The following is a 22325-nucleotide window of genomic DNA, read 5'->3' as shown; positions in this document are numbered from 1 at the left end:
AATGACATTGTAGGTTTCTTCAAGTTTTAAATAAATTGACTAGTACTTTATCATTCGGCTCTACTGCGTTCTATTACTTAAGTACTCACCTGAAACCAATTGATATTAGCGATACGCAAACGACCAGCAAGTCCAATAAATTGAAGGCTGATCGGCAGAATGCTCCATCATGTAAGACGAAGCCATATGAAATCAATTTAAGCAACAGTTCTATTGTGAAGACAGCCGTAAAAAAGTAATCAAACTTGTTTAAAACCTAGAAAGAAATTTTTTATTAATTTATTAAATTATAAATAAATTTCAACAGCTTCGGTATTGAAATAAAATCAGGTAAAGATTATGCATATTAATAATAAGTCGAATGATATTATCGTTGCTGTTTTTTTTTATTTAGGAGAAAATAAATTAAAATATAAATTTTGATTCTGGCAATTAAAAATTATTATAAGCTTAAATGTCGAAATATATTTTTTTTACATGCAGAGATTTTTGCACGATTTCAATTCTTTTTGATGGTATTTTTCATTTAATTTAAAACAATCTTATATAAAAATTCAATTTATTTAATTTTCCCGACTTTGATTTTAATATTTTGACATTTTATGCTTTATTTTTGTAATTTTTAAATTGATTTTTTTTTTAATTTTACAGCCTGATTCACGATTAATTGTTGGGAATTTGTTTTTGTAGGAACCAAATTATCTATTATTCATATTATTTATTGGCTATTTGAACATAAAATGGAATGTTACTAAACTTTAACAAATTAATTTATAATAAGTAAGAGTGTATTTGGCTATGCCGAATTTTATATACCCACCATCAAACCATATGACTAAATGGAATGCTCCCCTATAAACACTAGGGTGATATTCGGAATAGGTCTTAAAGCATCATTAATATATATTAATGATTTACCCCAAATTTTTAAGTTGTCTTAATGTCTTTTATTTGCTGATGATTTGAAATTATTTTCAAATATATCTAATGTTAGTGATTGTAGTTAACTACAGTCTGATATCGCTTTGGTATTCTAAAAATTGTATTAATATTATTCGAAATGTATATAATGTATACACGTTATTTGAATTCAATAATGTTTAATTACAAAATTAATGATATTGACGTGAAGCGTGATGTTGAATTCAAAGATTTAGAATTTATTTTTAATACTAAAATGTCATTCGTTCATCATATTTATTATATAACTTCTAGAGCATATTGTATGTTGGATTTTTTAAGGAGAAGTTTAAGGGTCCTTTTACTCTTAAGTCCTCGTATATTGCTCAATTATTTGGAGTCCATTATATAAAGAGGAATCTTATATAATGGACTGAACGTATTCAAAAACAATTGTAAATTTAGATTTTAAATTATTATTTTGGCCTATCGATACTTCCCATGAATCTAAAAGGAAATTGTTTGATCTTAAAACATTGCATGATCACAGATCATGTTGTTGTGTAATGTTTGTTTATAAAGTTTCATCTGGTAAAATATTATGTACCGATTGTTTACGCCAAAAACAACATATAGCAATTTTTCCTTACTTTCGTTAATATTTCATATTTCCTGCAAACCCTAATTTCTTCTTCTTGATTTTAATTACTTCTTAAAGAGAAAAAAGTTCCAAAATATATTTTTAATAAAAGTCGACGGCATTTCAGTTTATTTGAAATTATTGAAAATTTAACATATTAGCAGCATAATCGGTCGGTAAACAATTACATTGTTTTACACTACCTAGCTAAAATTTTACCCATCGCAAATTTTAACAACAAACTTTCTTTGGTTTACCCATCGTATGGTATGTTATTCGTGTCGTTATATTTGCTCTTCTCCTACTTCGGCTATATTAAAATCCCAGCGGTAAATGAAACAAAGTACTTAGATAATATTCGATGACATCAGTATGACGTTCTAAGCGAGCAATCTAAGTACTTAGAGTGCAATGTATGCGTAATCCAACATATCATGCACTTTAATTATAACATAGATTACGATTTATGCAGAGAGTTAGCTGCCTTTTTCATTTTGTTTTTTGTTTTTATTTCTTAAAAAAAACCTAAAGTACCGTTTTATTTTTCTTTTGTATACTACATGAAAAGAAGAATCTTTTTGTATCAGTTTAAAGTTGATCTTTTGTAAGTGAAGTTGTGTTTTGTTAAAAAAGTTATTTTATTGTAAAAATTTAAAATAATTGTGGTGATCTAAACGGCAGAAATGGATTTAAAAATTAGGGTAAATTTATTTCATACATTCTAGTTTTAATACTGATAATTTCCTCCTGATTGTTTACAGGATCTGTAAAGGAAGATGGCCGAAAGTTTCAAAAGAAAATTAAGATTAATTTCATTTATCTTCGTTAAAATTGTTTAATTATATTTTTATTGAATTAACTATAATACATGTTTATTATTTGATAATCATTTTTAAATAAACTTACATAATTTTAAAATAAATATAAAAAAATATATATTTTTTCTATAACAAAAAGGGAAGACAAATGCAAATAGGATTGTAATCTACATACATTACATTCTTATTTGCAAGCGTTTATGGGCGTCTCATTACCTTCGCTTAGAACTCCACACATTATGTAAGTGAAATTTTAATTTGTCTTAATGATATTGTGGCTTAAATTCTAAGCGAGAGCACATCGATGAGGTAGCCTAGGACACTTTTATGTTAAATCTAAGGGGAAGAATAAGTGAAAGCATCAACACTGACTGCCACGAAATATCACTTAGATAAGCGAGTACATAATGTATATTTTTACCGCTGGGATATTAGTTTTATTTCATTTAGATTTCGCACGTTCTCTTAATGTCCATAACAGAATTCTCTTCTTATTAATCCAATATTCATTTGCATTACGATTTCCTTTATCTATATTACATACACACATTTTTGTTATATGTTGCTCTTATTTATTTCCAAACAATATTATTTCTGCTTGATAATATTACATACAATTGTCCACTTCAATTTGCATGCGTTTGTTTGATTGTTTATTGCACTAACCATCATCCAAGAATTACACTTGTTAGTGCGTGTGTATAAACACACACAATACTTATTTTCCTTTTTTCTTTCTCCTTTTTTCCATACGCAACTGATCAGTGTTAACCCTTATGTGATCGTTGAGGTCACTAACGTCTTGTACCATTTTTTTGTTAAATAATCAATATATTTCCATTGATTTCTATTCTTTTGATTAATTTTAATACACTGTTAAATTAATTTAACAATTTATAAAATTATATCATAATTCCTAAATTACGAAGAACCCATTTTTCCGACAATTGTGTATAATTAATTGCTATTTTTTTTGTGTGCCATTTCGCACTTAATATATCAGTAAATTAACAATTTACTTACAAATTTCTTGGTGATATTATACACTTTGTCTGGGAAATAAATTATTGAGATTATTTATTCCACTTTTTCTTGTGTTCCAAAGGGCTAATCGATTTGATTAGTAAACAAACTCTAGCTACATTGTTGTTGTTACCTATAGAGGCATCCAGTTGTATAAAACTATTCACTCTCCAAAAAAATATACTTTTTCCAAATAGTGAATTTTCCTACTTGTTTTGAACAAAGTAATTGATCTGTGAGAACTTCATTATTTTTCCGTGATTTTTGCCTAACGTTCGTGATTTATTAAATTCAAAACTTAAATTTCCCAAATTCCGTCTACAATGTCAATATGACTTTAGACCATTTCATTCGTCTTGCTGATAGTATTGTCGAGTTTGCGGCCGACTATAATGACAATAGATATCCCACAGATTCTATTCATGCTCTTGAGATTCACAAATCCGAATTAAAGTCCACTTGGATCCGTGTCAAGTCCGCTTAGGAAAAGTTTCTTTCAGACAAAGGCAATGAAGCGGACACTGACGACGACGACGAACAATCCGGTGGTTTAGAGGCACTTAAAAGAAAATACAAAGAGTCCTATATCACTTACTGCAAAATTCTTTCAAAGTTGTCCGAATTGTCCGAAACATTATTCAGAATTCCGTTTCTAACCAATTTTATAGTTTTAATCTACCTCCGTGTGAAATAGACACTTTCTGTGGAGACTATGAATCATGGCCAACATTTCGTGATCTTTTTACGGCTATGTACATCAAAAATTCTACACTTAGTCCGGTAGAGAAACTTTTCCATTAGATCCAAAAGACCAATGGAGTAGCTAGGGAGATCGTCCAGAAAAGTCCTTTGACGAATCAAGGCTTTGATTTGGCTTGGTCAAATCTTACAAAACGATTCGAGAATCGCAGAGTCCAAGTCAATGGCCAACTTAAAATACACTTCAATCTCCCTAGTATATCTTCCGAGTCTGCACAATCCATACAACATTTGCAACGGGACATTGATTCGTGTATTTCCATTCTAAAGCTCCATAACATAGACATTGATCCAATTTTCGTGTTCCTTTGCTCCAACAAGCTCCCTGATTCTACTTTAAAACTATGGGAGCAAGGCTTAAAAGATAAGTCCTCGATTCCTAAGTGGTCGGATTTCGATGAATTTCTAACTAATCGTTTCCGAACATTAGAATCAGTTTCGGAAATCCGATCTACGACTACTAAGCCTTCCGAGTCAGATACGAAAATGATAAATAGTTTGTCCAAATACTCCAATAATAATTCCGGTCCTAAATGTCAGTTATGCCCTAATGAGCATCATCCGATACGCAAATGTCCAACATTTTTGCAAATGGATTACTCCCAGCGCTTTAATGAGATCAAGAAGTTAAGTTTGTGCATTAATTGTTTCTCCAAGACACATTCACTACGGAATTGCAGTAATCCTACTAATTGTTTCCGATGCAACAAAAGGCACAACACTTTACTCCATAGAGATGCTGAAACTTCCACAGACCTATCTGCCCCTGGTACAAGTTCCGATTTCGATCCAAATGTCGAACCATATGTTACTCATTCTCATTCCATTACAATACAGTCCATTAATAGTTCTAGAGCTGACATGTTTCAATCCTGCTTTTCAACAAATTCCAAAGACGTTTTACTGGGGGCAGCAATGGTTGAAATCCGTCACTTAGATAAAAGATTCAAGGCTAGAGCTTTAATTGATTCTGGATCAGAAGGCTCATTTATTTCCGAAAACCTTTTTAATCTCCTAAGGTTGCCTTCAACCCGTACAAATGCAAACATTTCCGGCCTGAATGAAACAAAATCTGCTACTGTCAATAGTGAGTGTTCATTCGTACTGAATTCATTTTCCGATCCTAATATCCAGCTGTCAATTACGGCTCTAGTGGTTCCACAATTGTCCAGAAATCTTCCATCTAAAACACTTGATCGGTGTTTATTTTCCAATCTCCCTCCTATAAAACTGGCAGATCCACAATTCCACGAAAGTTAAACCATAGATCTGTTAATTGGCGCTGACTTCTTCCCAACAATTATGCTACCTGGCTTTTTACAAAATATTTGTGGCTCATTATTGGCCCAGCAAACTGTTTTTGGCTGGATCCTTAACGGACCCTTATCCTATGCTACTAATCCAACACGTTCTTTAAATTCCAATTTTTGTCGAGTATCTTACTGCACAGAAACATCTCGTCACCGGGACATAGTAAATAACCCAAATGCTAAATTATGCGACAGTCAAGCCTTGAAGACTACCAAAAATACTAAAAGTAATCGAGATTCTCTTCCCAATCAGGATATATATTACGAGAAAGTTAATATAGAAAAGTTTCAAATAACATATTCCAAATCCATCATTAAAAATTTACTTAAAGAATATTTAGATTTGAAACATCTGATCAGAACTTCTCTTCCATACTTTTTTAAAGTTCATTTCTATTTGCTACACTGTGGTATTGTAAAAGTGAATAGCTTTACTCGAATTTGTTCAAATAATACCTTTGAGGCTACTCAGATTTTACCCCATAGTTTGAAAACTTTTATCCTAAAGTTAACATTTTCTAAGTATGCGATTGTTCTAAAAACGGATCTGAAAATCCTTTTCGATCCGAAGTTCCATATATCCTTAGTCCAATATCAATAGAGAAAACGTAATTATCCATAATTACGATATTATTAAAGTGACGTCTTACCTAGCTATTCGGACTTCATTCCAATTAGCCGATTATAGAGATGCTACTTATCCAAAAGTACATCTTATACACATTAGTTTTTTCTATAACGATGGCCATTCGATCCAAACCACGAAAAAATCTAAAACCGAACAAATGACGGTAAAAAGGGACAAGATTTTTGACACTCAACTTCAACATCATACATATGGAGGATTCCTAAAATGTAATAATGACAGTACTACGGAGAGGCTATATGTTATCTGGAATAAAGTTTCATCCCTACTTGCATATCTACCAGACAATCCGAAGAGTATTAACTGGGACCTTTATCCAATGGTGAAATCTCTAAGTCGATGGCCTAATTCCAGATCTAATTGCAGGACTTATGCAATCAGAAAAAGTCTTGCCCATACTCCTAACGCTAAAATCCTAATCCTTGGGCTTTGCGATGCTTCACATCCGAATAGCTAATGTTTTTAAGATCTCCAGTCGCTTTATTTCATCCAAAGTTGAAGAAACAGTTCTATATGCAATACTCCATTTTGCATATTTTCCAATGTTTAATGTTCCAGAACTGTATTTTAACTTTATCCAAGCACATCGTATATCCATTTCATTCATCCAAGATCACGATTAAAGTTTCCAATAAAAGTTATATTCCAAAGTTCACACACAAACAACTTTATTTCCGATTCCAATGCACTTAGTACAAACGCAAAATGAAAACAAACAAACCTGAATTTATCCCTAACTTAATTTATTTAATTCCATAATATTATATTTATTTTTCCATTCCAAATTACTCTTGTACTTTAAAATTCCATTTTGTAACTTTTAGTATGATTTAAAATCCTGAATTACTAATAGTATTCCTAAGCAATATCTTATTCCTTTCTCCTAGAAAAAAAAGTATTTATGACTTTCTTCCTCCATTTTCCTACATGTATACTGCAAGGCGGGCGGTAATGTTTACGACAAAAACAACATATAGCAATTTTTCCTTACTTTCGTTAATATTCCATATTTCCTGCAAACCCTAATTTCCTATTACATATATATAAATGCTGATTGCTATGTGTTGCAGTATACAAATAATTGTCATAATGTTCTAAAAGAAATGTCATAGTTCGTAAATGTCATAAATGCTTATTTGCGCCAGATCAAAATCTACATCCAAACGATACAGTCCATTATTCCTACTTGGTAAGAAATCCTTTATCCAAATAATTGAATAAATATTATAACGAAATTACTAATTGCTTGTCTTTTATTTTATTCCGTTTTTTCCATACACATTTGTTCAATTATTCTGAGTACAAAATCTATGAGATTTTGTTTAGGCTCAGAGAGTTAAGCATCTCTTCCAATCTGTGCAGCATTCCCTCTTCCTTAAGAGATTCACCCAAACACCGATGTTGGCGATCATATTACTTTGTCTATAGATTTGAGGAGAAATCGTATTTTTGAAGACAATTTACATAGGGCAAATTATTCTTTAGCCAATTACAAGATGCTTAAAATTATTTAAATGATTGTCAAGCTCGTGGTCATTGTTGTTTTCAATATAATTCTTTATTCGATATTTCGCTATCCTCTGGATAGCATCCCCAGGGATCTGTAATTTTAAATAACAAACAAAACTTTCAAAACAAAACATTTTCAATTTGGTAAATTTTTGATTTTACAAAAAAAATTCTATTTTTGTCAGTTTTTATCTGATTTCAACGTTTCATATTTTATTTTATTCATAAAAATATGAGCTAAAATCAAAAATATTAAAAAAATATGTTTTCAAATAAAGTGTGGGTCAAAAATAATCTTGAATTGCAAAAAAATTAAAAAAAAAATAAAAATTCGTATTTAGATATAAATATTTTACACATAAATAAAAAATATAAAAAGGAAACTATTTTCAAAACAGATGAAAAATATTAAATCGGTTAAGAAAATTTTGAGACATAATTTTCTTGGTCTGTCTAGTCAACAAAAATCGTTTTTTTCCAATATCTTCCGATTTTTAGGGTATATTGAAGATTCTACAAATGGTAAAATGATCTACTCATCTAGGTCTATAAAAAGCATTATATCGCGTAATGAGTGTTTTTGAGTGTCACACAGTGTTATTATATTCTATTTTTGTTAATAACCCTGCAAACAATTGCTATCTAAATAGTATCCATAACGTAACAACGTGTAGGTAAAAATATCTAAAAAACATCTAATATTGCACAATTTGAAAGGAAGAAAAGTAACCGCGTAAAATTAGTAAAATTTCCAGTTTTGCCATAGAATAGGGAAACTGGAAATATATTATAATACATTTTCTTTATTTCTCTTACTTTATGAATAATTTAAAAATGTTTATACTCACTAATCTCTCACTTATGTTTATTATATATTAAATTTATTTTTTATGTATTAAATTCTAAATAAAATCATTACAAAATTTCACAATGTTTTACTATTCACACAACTGATCACTATAAACATAATATATTTCCTGAAATATACAAACACTTTTTCTTTTAAAGAGCAAAAATAATTCTGCCTTAGTGTATTAAAAAGTGCTCTTTTTATACATTTTTGTTCTATCTAATTATTATCATTTACGTTTCTTCTTGGTATATTAGATAGAACTTAAATTTTACAAAAATGGGATAAAAATTAGAAAATAATGTATTTTGTTTTTGTAAATATTTTTATTTAGCACTGAGAAACATGAAAAATAGTGTAAATTTAGTTCATTTATCCAAAATTAAACTCAAATTTGCTGGCAGGGAATATGCCTATAGCTTTGAGCGCAGTTTTTTATGTATATTCTTATGGTTCTTAAGTAAGGTTTTTACTATGTCAATTGGGAAGCCATATATTCTCAAAATATCTATTATTCTATGTTTGTTGGCTTCATGAAACATCTCGTCACTGATTGTCAACACTCTTTTTATAAAATTACCGGCTGTGTTCATTATAACGTGTCTCGGCTGGCATGAATTATAATTCACAATACGTCCTGATGAGGTAGGTTTTTGGTACCAGTCAATTCTTATATTCTCATCATCTCTTATTATGTCCAGGTATGGTAGTTCCCCTTGTTCTCTTCTTCTATAATAAACTGGCAACAGTATGCCTGAGTAAACGTCAATTTTTATAGGGCTGATCATTTTTTGCCTTTAATTAATTTTTTCTTCATATATTACTAATTTAAATTAAATTGTTTCTTGAGGATAAGTATTTTCAACACCTCTTTTCTATATACTGTTGGAGTTATTCCGGTTATTAACCGATTCGCTATTTTCTGCTGTGGTTTATTTTTCCTTCATACTGTTGGCCATCTTTGCTGTTTTGCTTTTGGTATACATACAAATACACAAAAATCAAAATACCGCCTACTAAAACTTTTAAGTGTGGCTGTTGCAAAGATAATATAAATAAGACTCAAGGTAGCATTCTATGTAAGACTTGTTCGTTGTGGTTTCATACCTCTTGCATAAAACTTTCGGAAAGTGCCCTCTCTGCCCTCAAGGAAAATAACCTGTTGTCGTTTTCATGTAAAACATGTAATGAAAATCCTCGAGCTGGACTGGAATGTTTATTGCGTAAAGATATTTGCGACCTCAATGTTAAAATTGATGGATTTATAAACAAAGTTAGCGATGAGCAGAATTCAATCAGAAAAACAATGGAAGACACTGTGGCTAGTTTTAAATCTGAAATTGCTTCTTGTATAAAAGACATGAAGTCTGAAATCATTGACTGCAACAAATTAATACAGTATGTCGATTCTTCTGCATCAAAGAAGATTACTGCACTTGAGAAGGAAAATAATATACTGCACAAAAGATTTAATCGTACAGATATTGTCATCAATGGTTTGCCAGCTGGAATGGTGGATCTTGTTGCTGTTGGTGTTAAAATTGGTTCAATTCACGATGTACAAATATCCGAGAATGATATTAATCATGTTTGTTATTTCAATAACCGTAAAGCTATTTTGATCAAATTTAACAGAGTTTCTTTGCGTGATAAGATCATGAAACAATACCTTAGCTCTCGGTCTCTTACTGTTCGTGACGTCATTGGTGGTGATATTGCCAGCCGTGTATATTTAAATGATCACTACTGCACAGTGGGGCAGAATGGAAATTTTTTGGAAATAAATCTGGCATTTCTAAACGGCTAATCCGATCGGGATAAAATTTGGCGTGAGCGTAGCCAAGGAGTATTCGAGTTTTGAAGATGAACCCTGCAGATGCCCCAGGGACGGCGCTGTGGCGGCTCAAAGTAGGGTACCTACGACATGTAAAATTTTTAAACTCGTGCCATTTTTTTGTTTTTCATCCAAATACAAAGATTTATATTTTCTGAAAGCGCTCGACGAGATCTTGAAAAAACATGCTTGGACATACTACTTATCTCTTATAATATCCGAGTTATAGGCATTTAAAAATTTAGTGATACAAAATTTACCATACCTTGGTCCGCCTTTTTTTGAATACCGGGCGTAATTTTGGACCAAATGGACTCAATTTTTTCTTGTTAGTTAGACAACAAAATTTCCAATAATATACAAAAAATTTCAGATCAATATCATTTACAGATCCAAAAATATACGTTTTTTAATTTAAAAATTCAAAAAATTTTAGATTTTTGCCGTTTTTTTGCCAAAAATGTGTCTTAACTCTTTTATTAATAAAATAAAATTTTCTTTAAGAACATATAACAATTTTATAGTTTTCTAAAAGGTATCTTTACGCAGAACGCTTTGGCGTAAAAAACTTGTCCTATTTTTTGAAAATGTTGCCACTGCGTCCTTCCGAATATGACCTATTTTTTATCAAAACTTCAACTTTGGGCGACATGTTCTAAAATCCCACAGCTGGGATTAGAAAACTGAAAGCAGTTTTGGAAACCTCAATATGTTTTCTATTTACTCCAAACGTATTTTCCCAGCCCTGAAAAATTCCATTTTTGGAATTTTCATTCCGCTTTTTGGTAATTGCGGGATACCCTTTGACCTTTTCAATTTTTTTTTGCATTTTCTTATTTGAAATGAAAATTTCATTGAGTTTTGTTCATAAATAAAGATTTTGTCTTATATTACATATTTGTTAAATTTCTAAAACTATGATTTATATCAAAATTTTAATAGGGTCGCAGATAGCTACAACAATTTAGTCCATATTTATCCCTTAATATCATTTTTTAGTTAGATATTGAAATTCTCGACCCTTTACAAAAAATTTCAAGCCAATATCTCAATTACATTCAAAAATATGTTAATTTAAACCTGTGTCCTTTAATTTCATCTTTTTCATATTTTAGTATTAAGTATGACAGAACATACATTTGGGGTTGAATAAAATATTTGGACAATTTTTAAAAATTATTTAGTTAATTATTTTATTAAAGACTATAACATTGTATATACAATAAAAAAATTATAATTTTATTATGAGCCACGCACAACAACACCTAAATCACCCCACACAAACCATCTTTCCCGCCCACCGAAATATAAAACACAATTTAATACAATATCATCAGTTAGTATAATAGCTTTTTTTATTTGAACTGTTTATCTTAAACATAATACAATTAATTATTACAACCTACTTATATAGTTAATTCCTAACACTACTTATTTTCTATAAAATAATCTGTCATATAGGTATGCATATCCAGAAGGTAATATAAGTCCTTTAAATCTTCCTTGTTTTGGGATGATAGAGTTTCATAACAAATCCATCTTTTCGCATAGTTGAAAGAACAGGATCAGAAGATAGAAGTAAACTATTATAAATATCTTCATTCTGTGATTGCCTAGTTCATTTTCTTGAGCTGAATAGTTGAACATGCTTAAAATCTCGATTCCTCGCTTCCTGGGCTTCTTCTGTTAACTCTCCAAGTGGAAGAATATTCGATTCAATTATTATTTGATCATGACACAATACTTTGTGTACTGTTGGTGTTAGTTCCCTCCATGGATACAGAGATACAAGTAATTTAGAAATTTCAGATGTATATTCCCCAAATCGATTTCCATTAATTTTATGTTTACTATTCAGTGACATTAAAATAGTGTTAACTCTTCGAAGCAACTCCTTGTCGATTCCAGTTATTTTTGAAGTAATTTCAAAATCACGAAAAAACCTTCTCGCCGTATTACCGTCATTTGTACTACCGCAACTTGGAAGTGGTTTGTCGATGTTTAATCCCATCTGAACTTTAAATTCTTCTTGGATTCTGCTTTTTTCCGCAGCTCTCAGTTCTTTCAATTCTTCATTATTTTTTGTTGATTTAGTAAGATTCTCTGGCACACTTCTATATTTGAGGTCGTATGCTATGTGTAAAAAATAATCCAAAAATCGTATTCTGGCATGAAGTGGTGAAATTCCGAAAGACAGGACTTCTTCATTAATACTTCTGTTTTTGTTTATATTTGCGACTTTTTCTCATTACATATTGAGCATCTCCAGAAGGAAGAAGTTTCTGTTATGACATTGCTGACCTTTCCATCAATCATTGTTAAGCTAAGCTGATATGATACGTTAATAGAGAATTCCTTTATTTTTATGCAAATGGGCTCCAGTGCATTTATTTCATCTTTTAAATATTCCACTAAATCTTTTGTTGTTTTCTTTGACTCCTTTATATATTCAAATCCAATGGATCTACAAAAATTTTTTGAACCCGGAGTTGTATTGATCCATGTATCTTCAAATGAATTTCCGATGCTTGACGATGATGGATTAAGGGAATATGAACGAATTCGTAATGGCACTAATTATGTCATCAATACACTTTTGTAGTCTGCTAATGTCCGACTTCCACAAGCTTGTTTGTATTCTGGAAGTGCTGATAAACCGTCATATCCCCACTTACACATTAAGACAACATCACAGTTATGAATTTTCCTTAGTTGGTCTTCTGAAAAGTCCGACACAATTCTTGATGCTGTGTTTTCGAGCAAAGATGATATATAAATACAAGCTTCCACATCATTAACAGCAAAAGGTGATGGCAGGATAGTTTGTTTTTTTTTTCCTGGATCGCCTTGTATGATGGTAATATATTGTGTCCTTTTTCATGCAGAGCTTTCCTTAATATTTGGTACTTATTTCGACTGAGACCCAGTTCCAACATAAGCGCTATTGCTTCCTCTTCAGTAAAATTTGATTGTGATGTTGGAGTTGGTATACTTTCCACAATTCGCTTAAGTCCTTTTGGTGATGCATTAGGAAGAATAGTTGCAATATGTACGGAATCCATAGGTTGTTTTTCCTTTTTCAGCATTTCGTTAAATGTATCAGCAATTTCCTCATTTGAGATTGAAAAAAGTTTTTGTGTGACCCTCTTTTTTTTTGACCTTGAACATAAGTCTTCGTATGACTTGCTAGGCGCTCCTGTTGATGTGTTGTAAGTTGAGATTTCCGTAGTAGTTTGCATCCAACTACAAAATTTTAATCGAAATTTCTTTTGATTTCCATCCACAGACTTACTTTTTACATCAAAAAGTTTTAAAACGTTTTCAATTTTTGATATGCCTGTTTTGTCTACTTTTCTACTATATGTAGTTTTTATATAATTTGAAATGTGTTCAATTCTTTCTGGCCCTTTTGAAGATACACTCCATAAAACGGAACACAACTCTTCCTACTTCAATGTAATCTTCATTGTAGATTTATTAAATATGGTACTTAAAATAGTCTTTAATAAAATAATTAACTGAATAATTTTTAAAAATTGTCCAAATATTATATTCAACACCAAATGTATGTTCTGTCATACTTAATACTAAAATATTAAAAAGATGAAATTAAAGGACACAGGTTTAAATTAGCATATTTTTGAATGTAATTGAAAAGGTCAAAGGGTATCCCGCAATTCCCAAAAAGAGAAATGAAAATCCCAAAAATGGGATTTTTAACTTTTTTGCCCATAGGGTCCACATTTCTTTCAGGGCTGGGAAAATACTTTTGGAGTAAATAGAAAACATATTGAGGTTTCCTAAACTGCTTTCAGTTTTCTGATCCCAGCTTTGGGATTTTAGAACATGTCGCCCAAAGTTGAAGTTTTGATAAAAAATAGGTCATATTCGGAAGGCCGCGGTGGCAACATTTTCAAAAAATAGGACAAGTTTTTTACGCCAAAGCGTTCTGCGTAAAGATACCTTTTAGAAAACTATAAAATTGTTATATGTTCTTAAAGAAAATTTTATTTTATTAATAAAAGAGTTAAGACACATTTTTGGCAAAAAAACGGCAAAAATCTAAAATTTTTTGAATTTTTAAATTAAAAAACGTATATTTTTGGATCTGTAAATGATATTGATCTGAAATTTTTTGTATATTATTGGAAATTTTGTTGTCTAACTAACAAGAAAAAATTGAGTCCATTTGGTCCAAAATTACGCCCGGTATTCAAAAAAAGGCGGACCAAGGTATGGTAAATTTTGTATCACTAAATTTTTAAATGCCTATAACTCGGATATTATAAGAGATAAGTAGCATGTTTTTTCAAGATCTCGTCGAGCGCTTTCAGAAAATATAAAAATCTTTGTATTTGGATGAAAAACAAAAAAATGGCACGAGTTTAAAAATTTTACATGTCGTAGGTACCCTACTTTCATCTTCAAAACTTAAACTCGAATACTCCTTGGCTACGCTCACGCCAAATTTTATCCCGATCGGATCAGCCGTTTAGAAATGCCAGATTTATTTCCAAAAAAATTCCATTCTGCCCCACTGTGTACTCCCCTGCTGCCGCTAAGCTAAATGCCATTTGTCGGAAAATTTTGAATAGGAAAATAATTAGCAAATACAAGATTCACAATAACGATAGAGTTAAAGCCAGGATTACAATGTCTGGTAGTGATGAGGTAGTGCTTGATTGTGCTGGTTGTTCTGAGCAGCGTTGTCAACTATTTTATACCAAAACGCGCTGTCCATTTACTCAAAACGCGCTAAAATTATATTTAAATATAAGGTCACTAAATATATAGTACTAGTGTAACCTGGGTGCCTCGCTACCCAATGAAAATTAAGTATACAATTTTTATTACTTTTATAGTTAAGTGCTAAGTACCAAAAATCTCCCTTTTATAAATTCTCATTTTATAAGAACCGTGTGTCATTTGTTTCAGATCCCCACTGTAGAAACTTTAAAACGTTTGATTCTTGTGCGGATTCTTATTCAGTCAGAATTCTGCATGTTCAATATTATAGTACCATTTGAAATACGAAAAAGTTTAAATTTACCCTTAACCCCACCGCTCCTGTGTATGTATATCCCATATAAAACTCAAACGACTCAAATCTGCATTCATTTGTTCCAGAAAAATTGTGCTTTCAAAAAGTACCAAACAATTTACCCGAATTTGGTCCTATATAGGCCCTAGTTCCCGAATTTCAAAATAATTTACCAATAGTTTATTTTGTGTGAGTAAATTAAATATTTTTTCAAATTTTATAAAAATTGGCTCAATGAGTTTGAATAAAATTATATTTCCCGTATTCCCCTTTTTGGTACTTTTTTCTACTCAGTGAAATAGAAACTATTTTGTTTTCATAAATATTACAGAGTTAGTCCGTAATATAATAGGTATACGTCAATAAATCGAAAAAGTTTTTTTAATGTGCTAAAAAAGTACCAAAAATACAGTTTTCTCTGTTTTACACCCAAAAAGGACTACATTTTAAAAAAGTACGAAATAGCTGTCTCATAATTTTGGAAGATATTTTTTGATTTCGGATACTTTCCATGAGGTAGGGAAATATCCAATACGTAGCATCGAATTAAAGATGAACAAAATAATTCTCAGTGCTGAATTGGGCAGGTTACTTATCATCGTGGTAGTAATTTTATCTATTCCAGGTGATTTTCCTTTGATTGTCGTCTTCACGGTAGAGAACCGGAATTTTATTGGGCGTGGAACCACATTATTTATAATGTTAGCACTAATAGTAGAATCTGTATCATTTTCAGTAAACACATTCTCCAAGTGATTGGGGAATGCTTCAAGTTTTTCTGACGTATTTTTTGCCCATTGACCATTCTGGAGGCGTATGGGTGACTCATATGCAATAGGGCATTGCATATGTTTAACAACTTTCCAGAGACTATATTCTGTTTTCTTAGTAGGGTCTAAGTTTTTGAGATAATTTCTCAGATTAGATTCCTTATTATTTTTTAAGGCGATGTGAAGTCTTCTTTGGCACTGATTAAGTTTAACCTTTATGTTTGGAGATTGCGATTGTTGCCATTGACGCCTGAGTGTTCTCTTTTCTTTAATTAGAGACTCAATGTTCCTAGGACATTTCTGAGCTGACATACATTTTATACTTTAACCAGTTCGTCATCTTGTTAGGGAAACAAGAACAATAGTTTTCCAATTTATTTGGGGTTTCTAATAACGTTAAAACTGTAGGCGAGTGGTCTGACGAGAGGTCCAGTGAAGGGATCACTGAAATAAATTCTCGTTTTATGTTTTTGATTACACCAAAGTCAATTAGATCGGGAATCTTATTGCGGTCTGTAGGCCAATAGGTAGGTTGGCCACTAGATATGGCATCTAGTCTGTTATGCGATATTGCTTCTAGCAATTGTCTGCCTTTGGGAGTAATGAGGCGAGAGCCCCAAAATGTATGTTTTGCATTATAATCACCAGCTGCTATGAATCTTGGTCCAAGAGTTTTAAAGTAATCGAGAAACTGCTCTCGATTAATATTATACCTAGGAGGACAATATATTGAAGATATTGTAACTCTGCTATCAGGTATATTTATAGAGGTGGCCTGGATATGGCCCTTTTTGTATTCTGGCATTGGGAAATGTCTAATATTTTTTCTCACTAATATCGCTGTTCCACCACAGGCTCTGCCACTTGGATGTTTTGTATCGTAAGTGTAGTAACCGTTAATTCTGAAACAATTCTTTAGGGTAAAGTGTGTTTCAGAGACGAGTAGTCTCTGTCCAAACATTTAAACATTTTGATTATGTTTATTAGTTAAAAAGTTATAAAGTACCAAAACAGGTACCAAAATCACCTTTGTTACTCATTTTTACCACTTAAAAGGAACGAAATTTAAAAAAAATCCAAAGCATGCCATTAATTAAGGTTAATACAAATATGTATGTTCGATTTTCTTATTCAATGACTCTTCCTACCATCTCAAGATCTCAATAACTAGTCAAAGCGATTTTTGCAAAATTTCCCATAATAAATTTACATTTAAACCCTTCATTTCCAAAAATATCAGGAGGCAAAACTTTGTGGAAAAAATAAGTCGTCAAGGAATTGTTTCCTTCGCAGTGAAATTATCAAAAAAAAAAAAAAAAAAAAAAACAGAAAACTTTTATGAATCAACATTTTGAATTTTTTATATAATTTTATAATCAATTCAATTCACGAAATCAATTTTCCCTTCGAAGAGAATGAAAATTTAAAGAGAATACAAATTTATCTTCTATTGGTGAATATTTCTTATTTTAGTTTTTTAATTATTTATGTAACTACTGTCCAAAATTATTCTGTTTATCTATATTGCTCCACTAGAGTAATTTTATGTTATTAAAAAGATTTTTCATTTCTTCAAAAACAAAATAGGTAAAACGCGCTGATTCAGCGCTTTTTTCCAAAAAAGCGCTAAGAGTAAAAAATGCGACTTTTGTGTTGTTAAAAGGCGCTAAATCTAGCGCCAAAAGCGCTAAATTGGCAACGCTGGTTCTGAGCTTCTGGTTTAACGCTTTTATTGTATTTTCACTTCATTATTGTATTTTTTTTTAATTTATTTATATTTTCCATTTCACTTACTAATCCTACTTCTTTTTCTCTTGTTTATTATACCCTACACCACTTTAGTGGCGAGGGTATATTGGGTTTGTGCTGATGTTTGTAACGCACAATAATATTGGTACTATACCCACCTTAAAGTATACCAATCGGCTCAGAATCATTTTCTGAGTCGATTTAGCTATGTCCGTCTGTCCGTCCGTCCGTCCATGTAAACATTGTAATCAAACTACAGGTCGCAATTTTGAAGATAATTCAATGAAATTTGGTACACGATCTTTGATGGTATCGTAGACGAAGCCTATTGAAAATGGTTAACATCGGTCCATTATTTCACCTAGCCCCCATACAACTGAACCCCTCGAATAGGGCTTTTAAAACTTGTAATCAAACTACAGGTCGCAATTTTGGAGATAATTCAATGAAATTTTGGAGATAATTCAATGAAATTTGGCACATGATCTTTTATGGTACTGTAGATGAAGCCTGTTGAAAATGGTTTACATCGGTCCATTATTTCACCTAGCCCCCATACAACTGAACCCCTCGAATAGGGCTTTTAAAACTTGTAATCAAACTACAGGACGCAATTTTGGAGATAATTCAATGAAATTTGGCACATGATATTTTATGGTATCGTAGACGAAGCCTGTTGAAAATGGTTAACATCGGTCCATTATTTCACCTAGCCCCCATACAACTGAACCCCCGAATAGGGCTTTTAAAACTTGTAATCAAACTACAGGTCGCAATTTTGGAGATAATTCAATGAAATTTGGTACATGATATTCTATTGTCACAGGGACGAAGCCTATTGAAAATGGTTAAGATCGGTCCATTATTTCACCTAGCCCCCATACAACTGAACCTCCGAATAGGGCTTGTAAACCTTGTAATCAAACTACAGGTCGCAATTTTAATTTTTTTATTTCAATGAAATTTGGCACACGATCTTCTATGGTATCGGAGACGAATCCTGTTAAAAATGGTTTACATTGGTCCATTATTTCACCTAGCCCCCATACAACTGAACCCCCGAATAGGGCTTTTAAAATTTGTAATCACACTACAGGTCGCAATTTTGGAGATAATTCAATCAAATTTAGCACATGATATTTTATGGTACCGTAGATGAAGCCTGTTGAAGATGGTTTACATTGGTCCATTATTTCGCCTAGCCCCCATACAACTGAACCCGCCGAATAGGGCTTTTAAGTTCATAATTATGTTTAATATACTCATATCTCGACAAAAAGCTGCAGTAACCAAGTTGTATACACGACTTGATGACCCCCACGAATTCCATAATAATAGGTTCTCATATGACCCTAGCCCCTATGAAAACCCCCATCAAAATTTCACTTAATTGTCCACAATTTTATTCAACAATAAACGGCTTAAGTATGTATATCTAAGACAAGGTACAATTCAACTTAAATGCTTTATTATGGCAACTAAATCACATTATATTTTTGTCAAAGGTGTAGGGTATTATATGGTCGGCCTCGCCCGACTATAATTTCTTACTTGTTTAGTTTTAATTTTGTTTAATATTATCAATCTATTCTTTTATTTTTATACCCTACACCATTTCAGTGGGGATGGTATATTGGGTTTGTGCTGATGTTTGTAACGCACAATAATATAGGTCCTATACCAACCTTAAAATATACCAATCGGCTCAGAATCATTTTCTGAGTCGATTTAGTTAGGTGGTGGTTAAGATCGTTCCATTATTTCACCTAGCCCCCACACAACTGAATCCCCCAATAGGGCTTGTAAACCTTGTAATCAAACTACAAGTCGCAATTTTGAAAATAATTCAATGAAATTTGGCACATGATCTTTTATGGTACCGTAGATGAAGCATATTGAAAATGGTTAATATCGGTCCATTATTTGACCTAGCCCCCATACAACTGAACCCCCGAATAGGGCTTTTAAACTTTGTAATCAAACTACAGGTCGCAAATTTGGAGATAATTCAATGAAATTTGGGACATAATCTTTTATGGTACCGTAGACAAAGTCTATTGAAAATGGTTAACATCGGTCCATTATTTCACCTAGCCTCCATACGACTGAACCTAGCCTCCATACGACTGAAACTTTTTAATCAAACTACAGGTCGCAATTTTGAAGATAATTCAATGAAATTTGGCACATGATCTTTTATGGTACCGTAGACAAAGTCTATTGAAAATGGTTAACATCGGTCCATTATTTCACCTAGCCCCCATACGACGGAACCCCCCGAATAGGGCTTTTAAGTTCATAATTATGTTTAATATACTCATAGCTGCAAAAACAAAGTTCTATACAAGATTTGATGACCCTCACGAATTCCATAATAATAGGTCCTCATATGACCCTAGCCCCTATGAAAAGCCCCCATGAAAATTTCACTTAAATGTCCACAATTTTATTCAACAATAAACGGCTTAAGTATGTATATCTGAGGCAAGGTACAATTCAGTTTAAATGCTTTATTATGGCAAATAAATCACATTATATTTTTGTCAAAGGTGTAGGGTATTATATGGTCGGCCTCGCCCGACTATAATTTCTTAATTGTTTACATATAATTTTATAATGTGAAGCTGTATATTGTGATTGAAGAATTTCTGTTAACGCAATGTATTTGTTTATTATTAATAACATTACTTTAATTTGTATTTTTAGGTTCCCCACTATAATTTCATTTTTGTTTTTCTTTAATGTCAGTTAACTATAATATTGGTCCATCTTTCAGTAATAACTCATACATTAAATCTACTCTTCGCCCGTATATGAATTACTTTAGAACAGGTCATATGAACTGCCAGAGTATAAAACCTTCATCTGGCTATTCTAAGATTGATGAGCTTAGATCTATCCTTTGTAATTCAATCTTAGATGTTTTTGCTGTTACAGAAACATGGCTTAAGCCTTATGTTTCTACTAGATCTGTAAATATTTTGGGTTTTAAATTTGTTCGTAACGATCGCTTAAATTCACGTGGTGGAGGTGTTGGTATTTATGTTTCTTCTAAACTTAAATATCGATTTTTTTCAGACTTCTGAGTTAGGAATCTGTGAGTCTATTTTTATTGAAATTTCCATGGACTGTTCTACTGTTTTATTTGGTGTCGTTTATTTACCTTATGGTGATTTGATATCTTTTGAAAATCTTCATCATGAACTCTTTTTAAGGTACTCTAACATTGTAGTAGTTGGCGATTTTAACAGTAATATGTTTAATATTTCAAGGCACTGTACTTTTATCTCATCTCTATTTGATTGCCTAATGAATTTTGTTCCGACTACTAGAAGAAAAGTATGTCATGTTAGATATGTTTGGATGAATTCTAGGGAGGTTGTTTATGCTAAATCGCTTAGAGATCTAGCCTATCATTCTTTTAGACTTCATCGTTCTGATGATAATTGGAGAATTTACTGTAAGTATTGGAACAAATCAAAAATATTGTACGAAAAGCGAAGAAGATTCACTTTTCTAGATTGTTTTCAGGGTTAGATACTGCTGGAATATGGAAAATTTTACGAGGTTCTGGCTGTGTTGGGGACGATTCGGGAGGATATAGCATAGATGTCGATAACTTGAATGATTCCTTTGTGTGTGACAATGGTTTTAACGACCTAAACAACTCTTTTTAATGATACCTTTAATAATTTTAATACTTTTTCTTTTAGTTGTATTAGTGATGCTGAACTGTTTGAAGCAATATATAAAGTTAAATCTCATTCGGTTGGAGTTGATGACCTTTCAATACAATTTATTAAACTAATTTATCCATATGTTTCTCAATATATTCTTGACTTTTTTAACAAAATCTTAACATCATCTACTTTTCCATCAGCATGGAAAACTGCTCGTGTTGTTCCTATACCGAAGACAAAAATCATTCGAGGGCCCGATGATCTGAGACCTATCTCTATTTTGCCTGTACTTTCCAAGGTGTTTGAAAGAACAAATGTTATCATCGAGATTCTTGCATATTTCTGAGGCGCAATATGCTTACCGCAGGGGATACAGTACTTCGTTAATGTTACTTGGTATTACTGAACGTATTAGGAGTAAGGTTAATGCTAATAATTTAAGTGTGCTTGTATCTCTTGATCTTTCTAAGGCTTTTAATTCAATATGTTTTTCCATGATGATTAAAAAGTTTAAGGATGAGCTACTACACTCTTACTGCTTGTCGTCTAATTTATTCGTATTTGGTTGGCAGATCACAGTTTGATGACTTTTATGGACAACGCTCATCTCTTCGTTTCCTCTCCTGTGGTGTTCCTCAGGGATCAGTTGTAGGTCCTCTATTATTCATTTTGTATATGAACAGTTTGCCCGATTGCATTAAATCATCTCTATGTGAATGCTTTATTTTTGCCGATGACATCTTTTTATTGTTTACTAGCAGTATGGATTTTCCTGATGTGTTGGAAAATAATATTA

General features: G+C 31.8%; 1 protein-coding gene across 1 annotated transcript in view; it reads right to left on the bottom strand.

Annotated features, from left to right (window-relative positions):
* The window catches only part of LOC119605426 (muscle calcium channel subunit alpha-1-like), a 310164-nt gene that overhangs the window by 262088 nt on the left and 25751 nt on the right, over nt 1-22325 (bottom strand). The window contains exon 3 of the mRNA XM_037958526.1: nt 90-256. Within this exon, the coding sequence (XP_037814454.1) occupies nt 90-256 (167 nt within the window). The remainder of the gene's footprint in view (nt 1-89; nt 257-22325) is intronic.

This window comes from Lucilia sericata, unplaced genomic scaffold, assembly GCF_015586225.1.
Source record: "Lucilia sericata isolate MDLA Ls3-8-SP2 unplaced genomic scaffold, ASM1558622v1 Contig000484F_arrow, whole genome shotgun sequence".
In the NCBI taxonomy this organism is placed as follows: Eukaryota; Metazoa; Arthropoda; class Insecta; order Diptera; family Calliphoridae; genus Lucilia; species Lucilia sericata.
The sequence above is the reverse complement of the archived record's forward strand: the minus strand, read 5'-3'. Positions and strand labels throughout refer to the sequence as shown.